We start from the raw sequence: 25,062 nt of genomic DNA, 5'->3' as shown, positions 1-25,062 counted from the left end.
CTGATACATGCTGTTGACAATAACCCAGGCATTCCAGTCATAAGGTGCATACAGGTGGCTTTCTGTTTGCTGGTGGCCACTGGCATTAGAATACTGCCATATCTGATTGACTGATTCCTGTGTGCTTTCACCAAGGAGCAGGCCATCCAGAACAGTGCCATAGGCAGGAATTAATTTCAGGAGGATAAGGAAATATACCGGGCCTAAATAAAATCACAGCATTATCTGTACTATACTGATAAGTATGATGCACTCATGTATTTAAGGTGGAATCCAGACATTAGTAGGAACGGTGTTGGCATGAATTTGTTATTTTACTAATCTAATACATTATCTACCATCAACCATTCTTGCTATATATCTTTTTCGTAAAATACCTTTATTTATTAATTTGACATCTGGGGTGGTTAAATATGGAGAAATGGTATAGCATGGATAATTCTGTTGATCTTTAATGAAGATCGTTATAGTTTTGTGCATAAAATTGGGCTTTAATGATCTTTACAAGAAGTATGTATAATTAGTTGCATTGTGTGTATGTAATGTTGACCAATATAAGTATTTAGAACTGGACAATATTTTGTCTTTGATGGTAGAACACGTCTACCATCCTCTCTTGGTGAACTCAAAAAGGGATCTCTAACAACAAAGCTGGCCACACAGTTCAATAGTATAAAGTGGGACTCATTAGCATAAAGTGGGATAAAAATGTTAGCCACCTCATCTTCCCAGCGTATTACCAAGCTTGACTAACATTCTGGCTACCAATGGAGTGATAAATCATCAAAAATCTTCACTGTCTTTCAAACATACATATTACTCAATTCATCCTTTGTTAAAATAAGCAGCTATTATTTGCACCCTCCTCACTGAGCTAGGTTACCTTTAACATTTCTATAAATGGTTATGAGCTAGTGATGCTGGTATAGCAATATGTTAGAGTAATAAAACTATATTAGATGGCAAGATGCTTTTGGCCATATATTTGACCACTTTTTCTCTATTTTCTAGTAAGATCAGGTGCAAATGGGTATTATATACAACAAGCTCATAACAGTCACAACACTGTCGTTGCTGAACCTTCTTTCATGTCTAAGGTGGTCTGATGTCATCTGACATGAGTTTGACAACCTTTTAGGCCTTCCAGTGCAACTCACAGAGGCTCAGGAACATTTATTTTCTTTTGTTTGCCTCTTTTGTTTGTTTTCTTTTGTTTGTAAATATGTGCATATAATTCTCTAAGCCTTTAGTGTCAGCCATCTGAAATACAGGAAATACAGCTACATACTACATACTAAACAGTAGGTGTGTGATAAGGAGTACCATAGGTGTAGTAAACTATATTTTATGCCATTTTGTCGTGTAGAATCGTGAATGTATAGTAATATACCACTAGATGGAGACATTTACCGTATTTGCTCATTCATCTCTCTCCCTGTGTGTGTTTAACAGTTCGAGAAAAGTTTTTGCACTCTGTAATGTCTCGATTCATTTTTCTTTAAAATCTGCTTATCTCGAAAGCTTATTTATCTCGAAATTGATCATAATCTTTGTACTTTTCTTGCTTTTTCTTGAAGCTGGGCTTAATACTACGTTTAAGACTGGTGTCAGTAGATGGCTCCCAAACTTTGAAATTCACTTCCACACTCTGCCTGATTTCTCATGCATTTCAGAATGTAAAGCTGAACTAAAACACATATATTCACTCAGTGCTTTTTCAATTCCTTTCCATTTTAATTCCCATGCTGATGAGTATGGTCCTGCCTTACTCAGTGTCTAGTTTCTGTTTTGTATATCTTTTGGCTTTGTTCTGGCATTCTGTCCATTCTTTCATGTTATTTATGGTTATTTGTCCTATATTCTGCTCTTTTAATTTTCCTCCTTAATCTATCACATCTATTAATTCTGACTCAAGTATATAATTTTGATTCATATTTGTCACTTATTTTGTCACAGTTCTGATTTCTGGCATGGAGTTAGCATGTTTCAGAAACACACCCTATAAATAAAAATAAGCACATTTTAATGGTCAAGGTCGCGGTGAATCCGGAGCCTGTCACAGGAACACTGGGCATGAGGTGGGAATACACCATGAATGGGATGCCAGTCCATAGCAGGGCACAAGGGACACATGTTTACAAAATCATTCACACCTAGGGGCAATTTGTCATAGCCAATTCACCTACTGGCATGCTTTTGGGTGGTAGAAGGAAACCAGAAACCCGAGAGGAAACCATGCTGGCATGGGAAGAACATGCACACAGACAGTAACCCAAGCTCAGGATCTGGTGTGAGGCAACAACACCATTGTGGCACTGTTATTATTATTATTATTATTATTATTATTATTATTATTATTATTATCATTATTATTATTATTATTATTATTATTATTGCTGTTCTTATTATGCTAGAAAAGAATGTTTGACAAAATAAAACAAAAATTTTGTAACCTTTTTTTTCCCTTTTTCCTTTTGTCAGATAATAGAATTGCTTAAATGCAGTTACTGACATGAAGTGCTATTTCAAATCTTTGAATTATCAACTGCCATTATCAAAAATATGAAAGCTACTATAGGCCTATAGTAAATTAAATGAAGTAATGCATGTGTGTGCGTGTGTGTGTGTGTACTGACTTTCATGAAGTAAGACATGACGAAAGACGGTAAAAGTAATCCAGTGTGCTGTGTGAGCTTAAAGATCATATACGGATAAAGACAATGCAAGCACTGTCTCCAAAGGAGGTATCTGAGTTAAGAAACCGCAATTACCAGGCATATGAGGAAAAATAAAGAGTCCTTTCACAAACGTAACTGCAAAAGAGTATGTATGTTTGTGCACACTGGCAAAAAAAGATGTTTTGTGTTAGCTATAACTTCAGTGTTGAAGTAGTTATATGTTGCATGAGCACAGAAAGAATTAGACTGTGCATAATAAAAAAGAAACATGCACAGCATGCTCCATATATAAAATATTCCAACAGTGTCTCATTTGTCAATGACTATACCCTATTTAAAAAAAAAAAAAAAAAGAAAAGAATGACATCATATGGAAAAATACACTACAGTACACTTGGTTTCCAAACCACACCTATACAATCCCCTTGCCTTTACAGTGAGAGTGACATTTTGTCTCTTTTCCTTCTATCCATGGAGGAGACCAACATGCTCATTAACATTCCTGCCTTAGGGCATGCTGGCACAGGAACAAGGCAAACGGTCTGGGTGTAAGAATCCGTCATTCACAATCCGGGCAGAGCAACAGATTCATGGGCTCAACTTGCTCAAGATCACTCAAGCATAATTCACCAAACAAGTGACTCGCTATATTCCCTAAAGCTTGACCAGGCCGTGTGCACTCATAATCAGAATGACACGACAATGTTGAGTTTAGTGTTTTGCTGACAAAAACATCCTTGAAGTAATTTGGAGCTAAATCAGATGTTGCAGAGGTTTGGGAAATTAGGACTTCTGCTGCCTTGGCAACGATGTGGGGATCAGTAGACAGTCCTGTTATGACCAGGCACTCAAGCGGACATATACACAGCAGTGAGGGAGAATGAAGAGCAGACACTTTTCAGCAAGCCCTTTTCTCCACACAAAAAATGTTTTTACAGGACAACACCTCATTTTTGCACAGATGAATTTTGATTAGCCAATAATATTCACATTATTCAGTCTTTTGAACTGTGGGCTATAGACTTTGATGTGTGTCCCCTCTAGGGTAGCTATCTTTATGATCTCCAATTCTACTCTACACAGCAAAATCCTCAGCGTTGAAGACTTACAATATTTACGTAACTACAGATGTACACTCTGAACACTGTATAAGTCAACACAACGGTACTCATTCAAAAACACTGTATCCTATAATGTTCTAGACTATTGTCCCATCCACCTCATGTTCCCAGGATAGGGTCTGGACCAACTGCAATCCTGGCCAGAATAATGTGGTTACTGGAGATGAATGAATGAATGGATGAATGAATGAAGTCTGCTGTAAACTAAAAGTCTGGTGAACACAACACTGATTCTGATTCAGGATGAAAAATGGACAAACACAAATATAAGCACTGTTTAATAACTCATGGTGTCTGCTGTATGAATTCTCAATGTTTTAACATCTGTGCTAGAAAAAAAAAAAATAGAAATCCTCATAGAATATGTAATGCATTTGTAGTGGAAACAATTAACATTTTTGTGATGGTTTCTACTGGGTTTTTTAGAAGGCGTTTTTGCTGAATCAATTAATAGGTTATAAAATCTTTATTTAATATTCTTTTGTAGGTCTACAGATTCCTCTATATGGTGGTTCCTAAGTGTCAGATACGCTCCAGAAATCTACAAATTACAGCCTATACACAAAGCACTTCTCAGAAATATTTATGTGAAGATCAGAGGACCGCTGCATATTACCCACAAGCCCAAGGCAGTAATAATCTAAGTATATTTATACATTACACTCATTCTGTTCTTTATCAGGTCTTATCCAATAATGGAAATAATAGTGTGTAATGGCAAGACTTGTAGAATATCCTCCCTGCTGAAAAAAAAATATATAGAAATCATCACAGAAATTCTAATGGTTTCCACTACAAATACCATTATAAACCATATGCTATCTATTACCATTATAATTATTGGTCCTTAATGGTATTCACATGCCACCAATAGAAGGCAACAAGTTACATTTATGGTACGATTCGCCCTTATCCAGAGCAACTTACATTTACCTCATTTATACAACTGAGCAGTTAAGGGCCATACCCAAGGTCAGCAGTGGTAGCTCTGTGATACTGAGATTTGAACTCCCAACCTTCCAATCAGAAGTCCAATGCCTTAACCACTGAGCTATCACCACCACAAATTACCAGTGGAGACCCACAGGGACCATTACAGTTTGCATTAAAACCAATACAATTCCTATAATAACCTTTTAGAGTTTTTATATTTAACCCTACAATGCATGAACTAAAAAACCTACATGAATGCATAAAGGGGGATCAAAATGACCCATATTGGAATTAATCGCTTTCTTCATACAAAAAAGGTCTATTAAGGAAATAATTAAAAGAACTGTTGATACACGAATGTTTTAATATTTCAAACATGTTTATTTGCTTTCTGCATTTTATGTCTGTCAGCTGGCCATGAGATAACTGCCTTGTTGACTCAACTGACATTTTTGGTAATGGAGCGCAATTTTTTGAAAACTATATAGGAGGGTGAGTGAGTGAGTGAGTGAGTGAGAAACTAATTGATTACTGGGCAATTTGATAAGATTATTATTATCTTTTTTCAGCTTGAATGTCACCGCTGCAGGTGATCCCTGTGGCACGCCTTTCCATGTCAGAGAAGCAGTTCAACAGGGCTCAAAACATTGACTGGAAGTTCTGCCCATGTAAATAATATTGAATTCCTTTGGCTCCCATCCACAATCTGTCTAAACATATACATTAATAAATTAAACTGTATACAGTTCCCTATAGAGTTTTTAAAAAATTGCGCTCAATTACCAAAAATGTCGGTTCGTGTAAGGTTTTTGGTTCATGCATTGTATAGTTAAATATCAAAAATCTAAAAGGTGTGCATTGTACCTGACACCTACATGAACACTTTACAATTGGTTTTGCGATGGTAAGTCATTCTCTTCAAATACTATTGAGCTTTAAATTATGGTATATTTTGTATATGAGCCCATTCGGTAGTGAAATACAACCCCAATTCCAAAAAATATGGTGTAAAATGTAAATAAAAACAGTAATAAATGCAGTGATTTGCAAATCTCATAAACCCATATTTTATTCACAATAGAAAATAGAAAATAGAAAATATATCAGATGTTTAAACTGAGAAAATGTTCAATTTTAAGGGAAAATAAGGTCATTTTGAATTTGATGGCAGCAACACATCTCAAAAAATTTGGGACAGGGCCATATTTACCACTGCGTAGCATCCCCTCTACTTTTAACAACAGTGCGTATAAGTGTGGGAATTTAGGAGACCAGTAGCTTGAGTTTCGGGAGAGGAATGTTGACCCATTCGTGTCTGATACAGGATTGTATCAGATGTATGTGGTTTAGCATTGTCTTGCTGAAATATGCAAGGCCTTTCCTGAAAAAGACATCATCTGCATATGTTGCTCTAAAACCTGTATATACCTTTCAGCATTGATTGTGCCCATTCCATAGGCACTAAAGCACCCCCATACTATCAGAGATGCAGGCTTTTGATCTGAATGCTGATATGGTCGATCACTTCTTTAGTCTGGAGGATGCAGCATCCAAAAAGAATTTAAAATTTCAATTCATCTGACCACAGAACAGTTTTCCACTTTGCCTCAGTCCATTTTAAATGAGCTTTGGTCCAGAGAAGATGGCAGCATTTCTGGATCATGTTCACATATGGCTTCTTCTTTGCATGATAGAGCTTTAACCAGCACTTGTGTATGCCATGGCGAACTGTGTTCACAGACAATGAGTTCTGGAGGTGTTTCTGAGCCCATGTAATGATTTCCATTACAGAATCATGCCTGTTTTTAATGCAGTGCTGCCTGAGGACCCGAAGATCACGGGCATGCAATATTGATTTATGCTCTTGTCCCTTGCGCACAGATTTCTCCAGATTCTCAGAATCTTTTGATGATATTATGTACTGTAGATGATGAGAAATTCATAGTCTTCGTAATTGTACATTGAGGAACATTATTCTGAAATAGTCCCATAATTTGTAGATGCAGTTTTCATAGATTGGTAAACCACTGCCTGTCTTTACTTCTGAAAGACACTGCCTCTCTAAGATACCCTTTTTATACCCAATCATGTTACTGACTTGTTGTTAATTAACCTTCAGCTGTTTCTTTTTAGTAGCACTTACTTTTCCAGCCTTTTGTTGCCCCCTCCCAACTTTTTTCAGACGTGCTGCGGCCATCAAACATCAAAATTACCTTATTTCTTTCTTAAAATGGTGCATTTCTCAGATTAATCATTTGATATGCTTTCTATGTTCTACTGTGAATAACATATGGGTTTGTGAGATTTGCAAATCATTCAATTCTGTTTTTATTTACATTTTACACAGCATCCCAACTTTTTGGGAATTGGAGTTGTACATGGCAAAATTTACACATGATTTGATAGTTTATTTTATTAAATATCAAAACTCTAAAATAAATAAATAAATAAATAAATAAATAAATAAAGGAGTGCATTATACCTGACACCCACATGAACACTTTACAGTTGGTTTTGGGACTGTAAGTCATCATCTTCAAATGCTATTGAAGTTAGAAACGTGTATACCAATGTCGTGTGTAACTTTAGAGACGGTCCCTTAAAATTTGTGAATCTCGAGCCTCTAACATCAAGCCAACTTTTAATTCATTTTTCACAATGTTTTTTGTTGTTGTTGTTGTTGTTTTGTTTTTTTTTAATGGTCGGGAGTGTGTATAAAGTGTTCGTTGTTTTCCTTTGCAGTTGTGTGATGAACATAATGCAATAAAATCCGAAACTGTAAATAAAGAGACTAGTATCCCGTTTAAACACAGTGAAGTGTATCAGCCATGTTTGTCCTCAGAACACCGCATAAAACCTTTCCTTTCGGATCGTTTTTGGACTGATGTACCGTGTGAAAACGCATACTAGCAGTCTGTACTGCACTGAGACACTATAAAGTGGTTGTGATATTAGTAGTCAATGTGGCTGGAGCTCGAAGGAGCGAGACTCCACGGAAGGGGGTGATAGAGAGATAGAGGGGGAGATACGGGGAGGGCAAAAAGACTGGAAACAACTCAAACATCTTGGTTTGTGCACAGCACAGAGGATCAGACTCCGCTCAGAAAACTTTTTAACGTACCAACTTTCCTCTGGAAGACGACACACACACACACACACACACACGCACACACACACACAGAGCGCATCTCTTTCCCAGTTGAAAACTTGCGCGATGTGTGCGTGATGGACTGCAGAAGTTTAAAGGCATGAAGATCGAGCTGAAGAAGCACATTGTTCTCTGTGAAGCCCTGCGCGCTGAAGATTTAAGGACATGAGTGGATTTTCAGTTCAGCTTACCAGCGAGAACCCGCGATCTGCTTCTGGTCATAGTTAAGTTAAAGCAAAGTTTGTCTGCGGAGAGAGAGGTGAGCTCAACCTTCTTCACTTACACTTCATGCTTTTAGAAACCGAACACGCTGGAGTTTGTTTTGATGCACAACTTTCTGTCGCTGTGTGAACCATACAGCCTGTCTGATCTACGAATCTACGAATAAGGTTTAGCACACACAATAACACATCTGTACACTGAATATGGCAACTGCTGGAGTACTACTTCCTTAAGTGATATATATATATATATATATATATATATATATATATATATATATATATATATATATATATATATCTGAGACACACACACACACACACACACACACACACACATATATATATATATATATATATATATATATATATATATATATATATATATATATATATATATATATGAGAGAGAGAGGGAGAGATAATATATACTCTCTCTCTCTCTCTCTCTCCCTTCCTCAGTTTGTGTTTGTTGGATTATTTACTACTACTGCAAATCAGGTTTGTGCATCATCACTGTAGACACATTCAAAAACCATAGAACCCACCAAATCAAAACTAAAAATAAAACACCTCATTATTACAGAAGCATGTCTGCACTAAGTTACAATTAAGCAACAGATACCTAACTATCTCTCTAAAATGGATGTTTGAGTTATAGTGCGCATGTCAATTTCAAGTAAAAGCAATACACTGAATGTGTGTGTGTGTGTGTGTGTGTGTGTGTGTGTGTGTGTGTGTGTTGCGTGTGTTAAATTCAATGTGATGCCCAGTTGAGACCATTAGCATAAGAAGAAAGGTCTTAGTGAATTTGCTATTGTGTGGAATGAGGAGTTCCAACAGTCAGAGACAGAGCGAATGAAAGGCTGTAAAGAAATGATGGGCTATTCAGATTATTCAGCCTCGCTTGGTCTCCGGTCATGAGCCCCTGAGACGTGGGACGGCTGCATCACTTTCATGTCTTAGGCCTACTTTTCTGTGCATTACTTTAAGACTCTCTCGCGCTTTCTCTCTTTGGTGTGTAAAATTTAATGAACACAGAAAAAGGGAACCTTCGAAAACAAACATGAATGCGATCCACTAGACAGTACTAGAGGAGGTGTAGAAAATGCAAGTGACAGCTTAGTGAAAAGTCTCTCGTACTAAAGTGCAGAACTTCACTTTATGTGGGCAAAGCAAACAATGAAAGGTGATGTAATGTCTTTAGATCATGTGCGTTGTTGCACTTTACTCGTTTAATCATGTGGTTTTTAAGTGTAAATTGTGAGCTGCTATTGTTTTGTGATGCCTGACAATGTTCTCCACTTACTAACGGCACTTGTTAAAAAATTTTGGGATGCATTAGATGAGCAAAACTGAGAAAATATATGTGAGGCATGTGGATTTTAACCCCAGTATTTTTGGTATAATCTTAATAAATGAATGTGCATTCATTTAGATTCGATTGGTAGAAATACTTTGGAAAAGGTCACTTTCAGGGATCTATTTAAAATGACCTTAGTTTTACCAGAGGTCACCAGTATACAGCACACTAACAGTTAACATTGTTCCACTTTGTTCTAACAGTTAAAACTGTAATGTTCCAGTCAAACAGTAATGACTGGAATGTTTATGGAATAGAAAATATGTGTGTTAAAAAGAAATAGACTTAGTCATCATATGAATATAATATTACTGTCACAGAGGTGGTTCTAGGATTTTTTTCATGGGGCCAAGGAGAGTACAAAGATATTAACAGAATAGACCAGATGTGGATATACATTTATGATGGGCTCATACAAATTTCAGAAAAAGCAACCGAATGAGTAATAAACAGTAAACATTAGTCTACATGGCATTATCAAGTTTAATGATGTCAGTACGGTACATGACTTAAAGCAGATTAATAAATTAATAATTAATATATAATTATAATTATATTAATTAATAAATTAACTGTCCCAGGAACTGAAAGAATGATTTGCTGTAGTGCCTCTGCCTTCCAATTCTCTCTTTGCTTATATTTTTATCATTCAATAAGACTGAATATTTTAAATATTATTACTGAATAATGTGTAATATTATAAACGTAAACACATTCTTTGTGACATAAAACATCATCATCATCTCTGTTTAAAATATATTAATGTGTACTGCATTTTAAAAGAATATTTTTGATTTATATATCATCACTGTTTTGAAAGCTACTTAGGATTTGAGTTTGTTCATCACTAGCATCTTCTCTCTCTTTAAGCTACATTCTCTGAGCATGCTGCAGATCGACTCAGGTCCCAGACTGTACCATTCATAAAAAAATAATAATCAACATGAATGGACAAAAGTTCCTTCATTCTGACTCACTCGAAACATTTATTTTAGCTACTCCCCTCCCTTGGCTTTAGGTTTTTATTTCTTGTTGTGGCTTCGCTGTGCTGTTTTAACTCTTTGGGTTGGGTGCTTGGCCCACAAAGCTTGGCAAGATGAAATTAACTTTGTCATCTTTTCTGATTTTGTGTCTTTCTGGGATTTTATCGTGCAAATGTGAAAACGAAAGTGCGGAGACATGGGAGTTTAATTGCATGGAAATAACACTAGTAATTAAAAATGGATCAATCACAAAAAAACAGTCTGCCTCTTCTTCTTCATTTCTATTCCTGTAACATATTGGCTTCTGATCACGTCAGCCCCATGGAGTTTTCAAACCTAGCTATCTTAAGTGTAATCTCTGCCCATTAGGGGTGTTGGTGAGGTTAATCACATTTGGGTGGGGGGGCATCCCTGAACAGTCCATGAGCTCAGCTTAAACTGGAGTCCTTGTGTCTGGGACAGTGTTAGTGTCAGATCTCAAATGTATTAGCCGAATCTGTGAGGAGTAGCTGAAGTACACTTGTATCTCCATGTGAATTGATGGATCCTCAAGTGGTCAGCAAAACAGCAGTACAAATATGCAGCGGTGAGTTCAGCTGGAGATGGTGGTAGAGTGTTGAGGAAACTGAGGAGTGGGAAGAGTGCTAACTCCTTACATGTCTTTATGCTTTCAAAGAGTGAACTTTGAGTTTTAGCTCTTCAGCACTGGCCATTAGGGTATAGGACAATTCCAGCATTTTAGTGACGGCTGTCAGAGCCCCTTCTAGACATCTGCTTCTTTCTCAGATGAGTAGTTGGGGTTAATTGAGACTACATCACATCCTGTTTTCAGTGTTGAAAAGCATTCTTCATACATTTTACCAACTCTTGTGCAGCTACTAGGGCATTGTTTGCGCTTGGTTTGTCATCAAAGAAACCAAAAAAACCTCCTACTTATCTTTCCAATTATACATGGACCAATCTATGGATTAATTTATTCTGAAACTATCCCTAACCTAAAAAAAAATGGCTGGTTAAAATGTATCAGTCCTTCAGAAAAAGTCACAAGAATAGCATTTATTTTATTGTTTTTATTTGTATTTTTTATTTTATCTTTAAAAGTTTTAGGTCTAAAAATGGAATCAAGTATGATAACACATGCAGTTATAAGAAATAATCAGTGACGGGGTGTGGTGTGATACGGCCCGATGTGAAGCAGATTTTTTTTTTAAATTATTATGGTGATTGTTTAATTTCCTATATCAGCATGTTTCAAAGTCTTCTATTCCTTTAATATTTTACCAACAATTAAAAAAAAAAGTGTTCATTTTTTTAAGTTCTAAATTTATTTATTAACAATCCATAATTTTTTTCCATTTATTCTTATATTCTATTTTTTGTTGTAGGATGTGCATGATAGAAGTTCCTGTTATTACTTTTATTATACCAGCAATAAATAGTCATCCTCTCACCACCATCAGTTTTTTTTTCTCTTTCCCATGGTACAAAACTTAAAGGAAAAGCTCTGATTGTTACAAAGCGCTGTGACACTGGAGTCTCCGTCCATTATTGTTAAATAAAGTCTCCTTACAGAAAGCTTTCCCACTATATGAAAGGTTATATGCTTTTATTTGTTAATTTTTTTATAATCCATTTAAGCTTAAATTATGTGGATCTGTCAGCATACAAGTCCTTGTGAATGAGTTGTTACTATAGAATCCATAATGTATTAGAATGAGGGCATTAAAATAAATCTGTGATTTGCCTTGCAGCTGACACTGCTGTCAGTTATTATAGAAAATGAAATCTTCTGATTTGAGAATTAAATATTGCTGTGGTATGAATAAATTCAGCATAGCCTGTTGGAAATAATATTGTATGATAAAGAGATGCATGTCTTAGTATATTTAGAGCCTGCTGAAAAAATGACGTAACAGTAGGCGGACCTTACACTTTTCAGAATATTGAAAATGAGTTATAGGAAAACAAATGTTTCAATTTTGTAGTTTTTTTGTTCAACGGGTGATTAAAACTACAACAATTACTTTTTTATTTTTTATGATTTAGAAAAATATGTTCTATCTGTCTTGTCATTTTACTTTGACCTACATTTTACTTTCCCTCTTTCTTTAATATTCTGGTCTTGCACTCTAAAAATGAAAATATCAGCAGATAAAATCACACTTTTAAACATTTTTAAAAATATAATCTGGCATATCTGGGAATACTCTGTCCACAGAGCAATGCTAGCATTTCCCAAAGCACACATCCACCTGTGATTCATATGAAGACTAGGCAGAGTGTGTGGAGGATGGATTTATTTCATTAATTGACCAAGAGTAAACACTATACTTTACCAAAATGATATGTCTTTTTGAGCAATTGAAAGTAATGCTTTGCAGTGTATCTTATTTTTAAACTGTGAGAACAATCATTCATACAGTTAATCTTGGGGTGATGAACTTTAGAATGAGCTAATGCATGAACATTGCACTTGCTCAACTTCTGACTCATTAATGAGAGTGATGAGGATTATAGCTGAAGGCACAATGTACATTTTGCACCACATATAATTGTGTGTCGTAATCTGTGGTGTGTGAAAAATAGGTATTTTGATTCTTTAGAGACTGGCAGTATACTGTAACATCTGTAAAGTACCATACATGAGGACCAGCTTATATGTGCATGATAACCACATGATGTTCTATTTCACCCGGGCAAGGACCCAGGCAGCCGGTGGTGAAAGGCTCATCATAATGGTCATGGTGACATCTTCATGGGCAGTAAGTTGCCTTGCTGTTTCTTTCCCTCAACAACATGGACTCAAACAATGGCACACTGTTCCACATGGATGTTGCTAGTGCTAATCTGATGCAGAAGTCTATTCTGAACTGCACAGTGCCCTCGGGCAGGTTGGTAAAATCTTCTTAAGGGAAATCTTCTGTTTTCGCTCCCAAGGCAGGATTATTGGAAGTGCAGCAGACAATGTAAGCCAGTTGTGATTTATCGGGTGGCCTCCCATATCCCAAACCTGACTCACCAGGAATGGAGTGGGCGGATGGATCTCCCCATTATGTTCCAAAGGATGAGCAGGAGCATCTGAGAGGAGTGTTGAACCTCTGCCAGGCCACAGACTCCTCTCCAGCCAAGGAAGATGAGTCGTACGTGTTGAGCAAGGAGAAGCCATGTGGTAGTCTTTAGCAATCAGCCTGTCCCATTCCCTGACACACACACATCAACTCCCTCTTATGGCCTTTTGCTGAACGCTGTGCTGGACCCTTGCCGGTCTAAGGCTGTTCACTAAGGAATTCATTCATTATGACCAGTAATATCAAGATCATCTGCTATCCTGTCATCATCTATCAACACCTAGTCTAACTAAATTATGTAGCTCTTTACCGTGTGTGCAGCACTTCTCTCTGAGAGGTAACTCTTTCAAGGGTTTAAGGTTTAGGAAAAGGGACACATGGGGAAATTACCACACTTTCATCACAGTTTTCCTGCTGCAGGCTGCTGAACTGGACACCTTCTTAGAGCAGCTGACTTGTAGGTGATCAGATCAAAGACTATACTGGTAGGGGTGTCAAACAACTGGTATATTTCTAGCCCCCCACACATCATTAGACTGCACATCCCCTTTTTCCTGTTCCCAGCTGACATACTGCTGACTCACAACTCAGACAACAGCTCAGACAGATGGATGTCTCACAGTGAGTGGTAAAATACATTCACCCATAGTGACAGTGTTGAGAAATCTTCAGAACGCAATCTGACATTTTGAGAATCGCTAATTGCCTACTGTTAGTGAAGGTTGTGCTTTATCCTTTTTAGATAAATTCAAATCTGTTTGATATAGTGTAGTCTGCCTTGTTAACTATTCTGCCAATTATCTCAATCATCATGGAAAAAACAGCACAGATGATCAGTACAGATGATCACCAGCATTACAAGCATACTGGCTATGCTAGATGCACCATTCCAGCTTGTCCAGTCAGGTTTTGGTAATCATCCAAATTGGCCATGCTGGTGGACCAGATATACAAACATCAGACCAACTTTAACCAGCAGTAACCAGTTCTGATACCTGTACAGCCATTTTCAGTTGTGCACAGTTTAAAATAGAAACATGATTTTAATTGTGTTTCTCACAGTTATTTTCACCCTTGAACATTGTAATATTGACATATTACCAAAAACAAGCCAAAATAAATCAGTTATGTGCTAAATAATACAGTTAAGTGCAGGTTTTGCACTTAAAGTCAGGTTTGCTTTCTTTCCTGTCTACAGCATGGACCACTATATAGGCCTGAGTGAGTGGTTGTGACTTTTGTGAAACTGAATAAAGAATACTATATCTGTGCCTAACACTATATTCCCAATTAAATTGTGGTTGCATGGTTCGGATTCATAATGTAAATGAATTACTTTCCTGCATTGTTTTCATAAATCTATATTTACTTATATTTATGGTTTTACATAAGTATGTTAATAAGAGTGATTCAGGGTGAGAGGGATGACAGCTGAGGATGTGACAGGAAAGTGCTAACAACACTACTTGGTTTTAGTGATCCAAGCAAATGGTGCTGAGAGGAAACAAATTCCTTCATGAGCTTTGTAATGTGACAATCAACAGCTGTGACCTCAGAGTCTCACACAGCATTCTCATCAGTGAGCTTTACTCAATTTTGAAAGCTGTTTGTAGCATGAACATAAGTCATGATGATTAAATTAGCACCTTAAATATACATAGCTATGTTTCTCCTGCAGTGAAGTATTCCTCCTCATGCTTATGTGTAGGCTGTGAAGCTAACATCTGTTTTAGATTGAAGGGGCACAAAGAGCTCAACCACAGGATATTGCATTTTATGTGGGCCTGATGGGGGAAGGGCAGACTCATCCTTTTGACACTGGTTGTCTTTTGCCTTTTTCTTTTTTCAATTTGTTTAGATTTTACCCCCTCTTCAGAGGTCAGTAATATTACAGATGGAATCCAAATGCTAACTCATCAAAAGCTTGCTTGTGTAGAAGGGATTTATGCATGCATTGTTAGCATGCAACACATCTGGCTTTAATAAACCTTCATATCTACCTTTGTCTAGCTCTATCTGATAAGAATTTTTTTTGGTTTTGTAATCTCAAGTAGCAAGTAGTCTTGGAAATGCCCTGCAGGTATGGTACTGCTGAAAAGTTACATTTTTAAGCAGAGCTACACAGATGAATGTTAATATTGCTTCTCAGCAGCCAAACTGAAGTGGAATGAAAGGCAAAAGCTAAACTGAAATCACTAATTTTGCAGTATATTTAGTATCTCTCCTTGAGGACATAGTCTGGGTGTGTGTTCTGGAATGCCATAAAATATAACTCTTTAAAACCATTATTTTTACATAATGTACTACTCCAACCCATAATATACGACAGGAAAATGCTGGCTAGTAAAAAACAGATTAAATTAAAGGTGTTTTTGCTGTTAACGACAAGAGGAAGACCGTACCGATAGACCATCCACAGTGGTTAGGACTGGCCTCAAGTAAATAGAAAAGTTCTCCTTTTTTTGCAAAGGAAATGAACTGTTAGCCTGTAGACTGACTTATCCTACTCAGTTCTCTAAGATAGAAGAGAATTTTTGGGAATAGGCTGCAGTATGTCAAACTCCACTCTCTTTGATGCTTACAATCCATACCTTTGAGAAACCTGTAAAATTATCTGGTGTAGTATCTTTAAATAATTTGAAAGTAAAGTCAGTAAGTCTGTATGGAATGGTTGCAAGTCTAGTTACGTTAAATGTTTTAAACAGGGATTAGAAATGTTACAGGGATTAAAAACTGAAAATGAACTAAATCTTTCACTGAAAATAACAAAGAAAACTACTCTATGTTTCAGTGTGAGAATGTTATTTTTTAAAAAAGTGATTAACTGGTTACAAAATTTATTTTTTCATCACTGTGTGATTTCAAGAAAGTATAGACTAAACCGGAACATTTTCCAATAGACCTAAATTCCTGTTCGGAATTCTTCACTTTCTGCATGCGTGGCTACAGATCGGGACACAGCAGGAAATCCATGTAGAAAGTGTTTTATATATATATATATATATATATATATATATATATATATATATATATATATATATATCAAAGCAACAAATCACATTGCAAAGTTGAAGGGTGCCTGAAAATGTTTTTTTTTTTTTTTTTTTTTTTTAAATAAAAAATTCTGTTTAAATACTTCAAATAAGCATAGTAGGCTCCCATATGTAAAGGATGTTATTAACCATTTTATAATTTTATATTTTATTCTAACCAGTTTCTAACTAAATAGGGGGGGCAGGAACGTTTTAGCAAGAATGTAAAAATATCGGTTCTGTTCAAAGCGAACCAAAGTGAAAAAGAAATTTAAATTAATTTCTGACCCCAGGTTTAAAAGATCTGAAAAAACATATAATTTTAACACATATTTGCAAACAACAGTAACAGAATTTTCTGTAGGCATTCCATACAATTCACCATTAATAGCTCAACAAAGAATTGTCTTTGTCTACGGATGACTTAATGGCAGGAAACTTCAGTTGCTCTGACCTGCTTTTTGGGTCATTGACTTTCTAGAAGAAACACGGATGGAGGTGTGTCACCATTATTGTCCTGTGAAAAAGATATCAGGGCAAAAAGCATAAAGAAATTCAAACATTTCAAATTAAGATTTTGCTTTAATGTGTGTTTGTGTTCCACTGAGCGGTGATGAGAGGAGAAGTTGAAGTAGAATGAAGCTGCAGCGCAAACATGACTGCTCAGTCCATTGCTAAGAGTGCTGGAATAGTCAGAAAATTTACTTTGCACTTATTTACCATCCCTGTTATTGGTCTTCTGATGAAAGGGCTGCAGTGTTTCTGCCAGACCTAATAGTCAGCTTTATAAAGTTCCAACATTGCCCTAAGTTATAATAATTCTATAAATTCTGTACATTCGTTGAGGATATATTCTGTGTGTATTTTTTTTTTTAGTCATTTTCATCCAGACCTAAGAGCAGAAATGTCCTTAGCATACCTGTTGATTATGGCCATGAAAGGAAACTGCTGAAGCCATACTTCACACATTCATAGCTGGACATTTTGACCATTGACCGTTTTCTAAAAGCAAAGAAACTTTGACATTTTGAGACCCTACATGATTATTGTCTTTTAAATTTACATCAATTTAGTTACATTACTGAGAGAGAAAAAGCAAAAGATCCAAACCAAATAGTTTATATTTCCTTTGTGAAGCTACCATGAAAGCAGAATTGTTATTTCTTAACCCTTTCTAGTGGCATGTAGTAGTGTCAATGCAAAGATGGGATCAAATACAGGTAGCCTGAAAGAGGTTATTTGTCAGGCACTTGTGGCTGAACCATGGGGCTCAGTGGCATAAGGGGAACCAGAGCACAGACTCCTGCAGAGGATTAGCTCCCAACTCTGCAGGGTCCCATAGCACTGAGACACATGGACCTGACGTTCTGATCCTTTTCACACACTGCACTTGTCAGAGCAGCCATCCCTAACTACCACCTGTCAAATCGGTTTCTGACACCTGTACTATCCCATCAAATCTAAGCAGCCATGTCAAAAGGTCAGTCTCAGCCTGGTTTTTTATGGCATGACGTGGACATGTGTTGTTGGCATTTAGGAACAATTTCCCAGAGCACTGATTCCTAGTGTGTTTCTGTTCCAGAGCAGTCCATGCTGCTGTAATTTCTGGTTTCTGGTGCTTGTTGGAATGTCAATAGAGTCTTCAAAGATTAGTCCAGGTATCTTGTCCAGTGATTGTGAGTTGACAAATTCAACCTTCCTGTGTGATGGACCGTGTTACTTGGAGAGAATGTGTTTTACAGCCTATTATAACTGAACATCTGTCACTCACTGATGTCAGAGAGATCATGAGATCACCAGTTATAAAGGTACCTTGCTATTATAAAGGAAATGAAAGTTATTTAGGTGAAGCCCCAACAACACATTGAAAGAGGTGTCAGTGACAGAAGACGGCAAATGGACTTTTTTGGCTTAGAAAAGTGAAACAGATGCCATCCAAGGCCAACAACCCATCTCGAATCGGCTTACCTTGGCAGTAAGATCTTCAGCTGGCATCGCTGAGAGATGATGAATATGGGCTATGTTCTGCTTAAAAGATGCTGACCATGTGAAAATTTATATTTGCATTTACCATGTTACAGCAGCAAAGACTCGTGGACCTAAAATGTATTCCAAATGTGAGATAATTTTAGATTTAAGCTCAATGCAATGCAGTATGAATTTCCAAAAGTATAGTCCATATGACTTTTTAAAACTGTTTCAAAGATTTACCAGATTGTCTTTTCCACTCTAAATCAACTTTTCAGTCTGTGTAAAAGCATCCATTTGGCGAACAGAATTGAGACAGTTATTATTTAGCAATAATTCCTTTTTTATTTACATATTGTATTACACATTGTATTAGCACATTGAAACGGTAGAGTTCAGGACTGTGAAGTCCACTATAAAAGTGAGCAACTATTCTTGTATCCCATCCAATTTGGACAGTCTTTGCACTTTTATGTGTAATTTAATTACTGCCTCACCATCTGCGGTAGGCCCAACTTTGTTAGCATACATACCAGTTAACAGCATCCTTTCTGACTTTTATGTAGGTTAATATTTGCTTTACTCATCTTGATCAAAAGAACACAGTGTGACTTCACTTCCCTCACTTAATTCTAATAAAATACAAATCGTTTTAGAAGGTATTATTTATGTATTGTTCTTATTAATTTATGGATGTTCACTACAACACATATTAGCACAGAACATGAGTGTTTGACTAATTAAATCATTGATAACATCTATTCTTTAGCCAGTTGCTGATTAGCTAAAGAGCAAACACCATGGATAGATGCAATCAGTGCTTGAAAGGTTACAAAGAGGGACTTCTTTTCAGTTCCTGACCGCCACTTGTTTGCACTGCACCAAGGATAATCTTGTAGGTTCCACAAAGTTAAACAAGCGGCACACTGCCAAGTCATCTGCTCTCAGCATGCCATTTGAATGCAGCATTGACAGAGATCCAGGGGAGAAGCCTTTTGTATATTTTTTATTTTATTTTAATATAATCACTATGGTGTATTTTTGTTATTTGGGTATAGTATTTACAGTAGACTACGTAATCACTTTAAACTATAGCCATTAATGGGTAGTGATGAAATAATGATGCATTTCTCTTTTCACTGTTTTGTGTATGTATATCTTAAATCCTTCATGAATTTTAGGTAATTGCTAGTCACGCCTTACTTTTTGCTTTCTCCTCATAATTTTTAATCATAATGTAATAAACCTTTTGCCTCATTGTGAGCATGCAAATATGTAGGCAGTAGCATGGCAGTGACACTATACAATATACATAGTTGTACTTTCTTCTCATCCTCAGACTCTCTATTCCCATCATGGACTCTACAACCAGAACTGCCCCAGAGAAGAAGGAATGCAAGAGTTCAGACCTGGATGCTAGCAGCTTCTCTGACCTTCCCAAGAAGCCCTCACCCAGCCCAATGTCACGAGGTGTGAAAGCTTATTGAAAAACACTATATTTCACCAGAAATCCTTGACTACTCGCTTATGCTCTATCAATATTAAGTAAGAGAACTGTCTTAAATGATATGCTCAGATGATGTTCACCTTCAGGTGAGCCAGACCCATGCATGAAATTGTAAGTAGGAGATGATCAAATGCTTTAAAGGTGACTTCAAGCATAGTTATCAATTTTAATGAAACCAACCCTACAGAGCTTGTCTAAAACCCACCAGCTGTATAAAAAGGAGAATTCTGTGAAAGGCTTCCACAAAGGTTTTAACACAAGCTATTACTTGGTACAGTTGAGGAAACCATTTTAATTTAGCAGTTAGTGGATGCTGAATCAGCACTCATTCCAAAAGGTTTGTTAATTTAACACTGGATTCAATGGCAAAAAAGAGAGTATAAACCAAAGAGGTAAAAAGTAGCACATGTTTAAAAGATGTCAGTGAATGTGTGATGAAAAACCAGACTAAAGAGGTTGAAAGACCTTGTTCTTTCCCCCAGAGGATAAATGTTATAAATTACTTAGCAGCTGGTAGAAGAGTGGTCCACACCGTCCATCAGAGTCCTCTGACAAACACGAGCATGGCAAAAGACCTTTGAAATGCTAATAGCCTTTTCATATCTTCGTATTTTACTGTTTAATGAAGGGTTTGGTGGCCTGCCATAAGAAGGCAACGATCATTAATTGTTAAGGAAGCTGATGAAAATAGGACATTGCTTTACAGGCTCTCCATAGCCAAAAGACAAAATGAATATTATAAATTATTATTAAAAAAAAATTAATACTGGACAATTGAATCATCAGCTGTGAGTTACTGTGAGTTTTTTGATTTGGTGAAAAAAGCAGGGCTGAACAATTTTAAATGATAGTGGTAAAACTGCATCAGTCTTGTGTTTTAAATATGCTCACCTTAAAGAGATTGAAGGAATGACTTCTTACTTCTGGAGTTTAATGAGATAACACACTACTGATGCACCAGTGTTGGAGCTTAAAAAGTATTTATTTTGCCCATCTTGCTCCAGAGAGAGATAACACTGATAATAGACTTGATCAAGTTAGAATATTACCATTTAATGGAGGGTCGGGGGATGAAGACCTACCAGAGGATACTGGTGGAATAATAATGATTTTTTTTTTTAATTAGGCTGGACCAGTTAATTTGTGTTAATTTGCTTTTCTTTTAACATGATTTTTTTTTGTGGTAGATCTTAGACCTAAGATCATAGATATTTTTTTTTAATTGTTCCCTGAAAAAACAGCATAGCAGAAGAGGATGATTAATTTAATAGTTTTATCTGATGTGTTTTCTCAAGCTGTTTTTTCTGGCATTAACTTTAAACAGCCAGAATGCAATCCCTACTTTACTTAGCAAGAGGTTTGTAATAGCAATAGGTTGGCAACTGTTAAGTTGAATTCCAAAATATTTACCTCGATACCTTAAGTATTGTAACAATATGGTAAGATAAAGTCTTAATAAAGTCATAATATGTAAGTTGATAATGGAAAATAATTTTAAACACATAGTAATAGCAAAAGAAAACTGAAAATGTTCGGCATATACATTTCTGTTTATTGAATAAGAAATGCACAGTATGTAAAGGTATATAGAGAATTGTATATAAATCATATAAATATTGACATTAACAGACTGAATTTTTAAAATATATATATAAAACAAATCCATTTTGTTAACTGAAGTTGTTAGCTGTGAACGTGTTCTGACAATCATTATTCATCTACTGCAGTGTGCATATACTTGCAGCTCTGTTCTGTGGTGTGTTTACAGGCTTTACAGTATAACTCACTGTTGGGTTGGCTTTCTGTACAGCCCTAATTTGACTGACAGCTGGTTTTACTGTATGTGTGTAAATTAGTACTAAGCTAGTTTGAGTGATTTAGTGAGTTTTTAATTTAATTCTCTAATTCACTAAATATTAAGGTGTACAATAAAAGACATAATTCATAGTTGATGTTAGTTTTTAAAATACAACGGTGTTGTGTTTTAATAATATCGAGGATACATTTTGAAATCAGTGACATATGTAAAATATATATTTGTGAAATGTAACACACCAGATATTCTCTTGTCTCGATGGTGATGCTCTTAGATCACAGCATTAACATCAAGCTAAACTCTCGTGATTATGCGTGATGTGTCCGTACTGCTCCGTGGGAACTTCAGCTATAAGTTAACTAGTACCAGAATTGAAAAATGATAGTATTGCACCATTTTTAGTAATTTGCTACTTCTTTTCCAGTCCCAGTGTCCTGCATTGTACTGTGCACTCCCCATGCTTAAATCTCACAGACTGTATTCTTTGTCATAGGTACTTAGGTTTGAAGTTATACTTTGCTCAGAATTGAGCATTAGCTCTTTTTCAGATGGTTAGGTGTCAGGGCATGTGTCTTGTTAATGAATCAGTATCTGCATTTCTGCTGATACGCCACATCTAGTTGTTTATGACTTAAGCCAGCATGTTCTCAAAGCAGGCAGAAGTTAGAAAGTTACAGGTGTAGAAAAGTGGTGGTTTCAAAGGTAGTCTCTGAAGGATTGCTTTTCATCACAGCACATTCCTGAACACTACTGTAAATCAAATTTCAGTGATGTAATATTTGTGTAAGTGCTCCACTATGCAACCTCTCACATTTTTCCCCGGTGAGTTTTCCTGTACAATGACAAGACATCAAAAGAGTAATATATAAAAATAAATAGTTCTGAGCTGGCATGTAGCTCTATGCTGGTGTTCCGTAGAATGGTTGGGTGTATTTGTTGCCATCTAGTGCTTTGACATACTAGTTAGGGCAATTTATCTCTCCTGGTGAGTATCAGAGAGGTAGGCTGGAGATGGAGGGGCAGAGGGCACTCTGCTCAGCCATGCGGCAAGTGGCCCCGGAGATGGGGGAATGCACTAAGGGTCAGGCCACTGGTAGAGAAAAATGTGGCTTAAAAAAGCTGCTCCACCGTAGCCCACTCTAAAGGGACAGCCACTAATCTTCCTGAGAAAGGGATTTATGCTCTGTTTTTTCCCTTCTTCCCTTTCTCTAAATGAGGCCCTTCCACTACTGTGGTTCCTTGGCTCTGTGAAAAGCAGTCAAAGAACGGCAGTCTTTCACAGGTTCAGTCCAAATCAAGACCCACTCTACTCTTCAAGTTAAAACGCACTGTTTTGAGGCTCAAATCTGACATCAGCGTGAATAGACAACATATAAGCAATGCTGCTTTAACTTTAATCTGTACGTTTTCAACTGTCACACAAGTTGTGGATGTGTTAGCATTTAATATCATGGCTTGTCAATTATGGACCTCAGTCATTAAAATGCAATCTTTTAATGATTGGTCTAAAACTAAAATGTTATGAAATAAAGACCTGTCATGTTAATACGTTCATCGTACTCCAATTTCTCCCTTTTATAAATGTGTGTTTATCTGAATCAACATCAAAATAAGCAGATATTTAGATGACCAATATCAGATATCTGGGTTTTTGTTGTTGTTGTTGTTGAAGAAGAAGAAGAAATTAATACTTGAAAACAATCTATTGTCCATGATAACACCCAAATTGAACACCATACACACACAACAAAAATAAATTTTTCATCTTTCTATTGGCTTGAAAGAGTCAATATAACAAATTATATACAGTGGTCTGTGTGTATCAATACTGTCTCTCCTAATGGCCGATATCTGAGAAGACTTGGATGGAGATTACAGGAAGGCCTATTGACTCAGGCCAGTTCTCTCTTCCTGTCAGGGGTACAGCTGCCTGCTATCTGGAACTGACCGATTTCTTCGACGGGACAGATATATTTTCAGAGTGGGAAATATTCTTATTTTAAAGGTACTAGCTGCATATTTCTCCTAAACTGTAAGGTGACCCAAGAATATACATTATTCATAGCACTGGCTTTCATCCATGTTTTCAGTAAAGCCTTTGTGACTGTAATAAATGCATGGGGTGCTCGGTTAGAGTGTCAACTGAACTTCTTATAGCAAAAAAAAAAAAAAACCTGTACTTGAGTTTTACTTGTGCCCTCAGTTCACTCCATGTCTACACTACCTTTTTGGCCAACAGTGGCCCAGTGAATGACTGAGCTAAAGGGATTTGTGTAGAGATTAATCCATGTGGCTTTTATAAACAGTTAACTTGATTTCCTTCCAAGTTGCCCCCTCCTCTCCTCATCTTAAATTTCATTTGGGGGACTGGCTACCGCTAAAAGAGATTTAAAGATTAGATATGGCAAATAAATGCAGAAGGATGACTTTGTTTTGTTTTTGTTGTTGTTTTTTTGCCATGTTTTCTATGAGTAAGATTATAGAGTTTATATGGTAGTCAGAAGAATTTGAACAAGAGGTTTGGGATATTGCACTGCTTTATTTAACACTTGAGGAAAGCTAAAAGTTGTGGCCTATATAGAGAATGAGGTTGGTTATGGGGGAAGTCCTCATCATTTCCTCTTAGAGTTAAGTTGAATTAAGCCCCATGGGTTTTGGTGTGTTTTTTTCCCAACATTTTGATGTTGGAACTTAAAATTGTGTGGCAGATTTCCAAGATTAAAATAAGTGGAAATAATGAATAATATATTTGTACAGTCAACTTGTAACTTCTAAAGAATATTGCAGATTTTTAAAACATACTACTAAAAAGCATGTGAAAAAAAGTTTTTGATTGAAGAAGAACCCATTCTGATTTGAGACATGTTGTAATAATATTCACACACATTTGAGCACTGACAGAGATACAACGAAACTCCCAGGAAGATATAATATATAAATTACTTTGAAATGAAAGTACATCTCTGTGATATTATTTTAATGCCAGAAGGCTCTGCTGCTGCTTCAAAGCCTCTAGTTAAAAGTCAAAATGAGGGCGCTTTAGGCAATGTCTGCACACATAAATCTCTCCATACTGGAGAAGTCCACACACATGGGGTCCAAAGACAACATGTTACATTCCAAGCCATTTACAAGCAGTGGGAGAAGAGTAGGAGCAATATATGGATGCTTTAGGGGATTAGACAGCTCCCCCTTTTCATTCCTGCTTCGTTTCTCCCACTCCT

The 25,062-nt window shown here is 36.5% G+C and overlaps 1 protein-coding gene across 1 annotated transcript in view; it reads left to right on the top strand.

The window, feature by feature from the left end:
• The first annotated feature begins 7,762 nt into the window (after window positions 1–7,762).
• Window positions 7,763–25,062, top strand: part of gli2a (GLI family zinc finger 2a) — a 68,420-nt gene continuing 51,120 nt past the window's right edge. The window contains exons 1-2 of the mRNA XM_017470788.3: window positions 7,763–8,139; window positions 19,855–19,985. Coding sequence (XP_017326277.1) covers window positions 19,871–19,985 — 115 coding nt within the window. The 5' untranslated portion in view covers window positions 7,763–8,139; window positions 19,855–19,870. The remainder of the gene's footprint in view (window positions 8,140–19,854; window positions 19,986–25,062) is intronic.

The sequence above is a fragment of the Ictalurus punctatus genome, chromosome 6 (genome assembly GCF_001660625.3).
Source record: "Ictalurus punctatus breed USDA103 chromosome 6, Coco_2.0, whole genome shotgun sequence".
NCBI lineage: Eukaryota > Metazoa > Chordata > Actinopteri > Siluriformes > Ictaluridae > Ictalurus > Ictalurus punctatus.
This window is presented reverse-complemented; position numbering and strand designations above follow the sequence as displayed.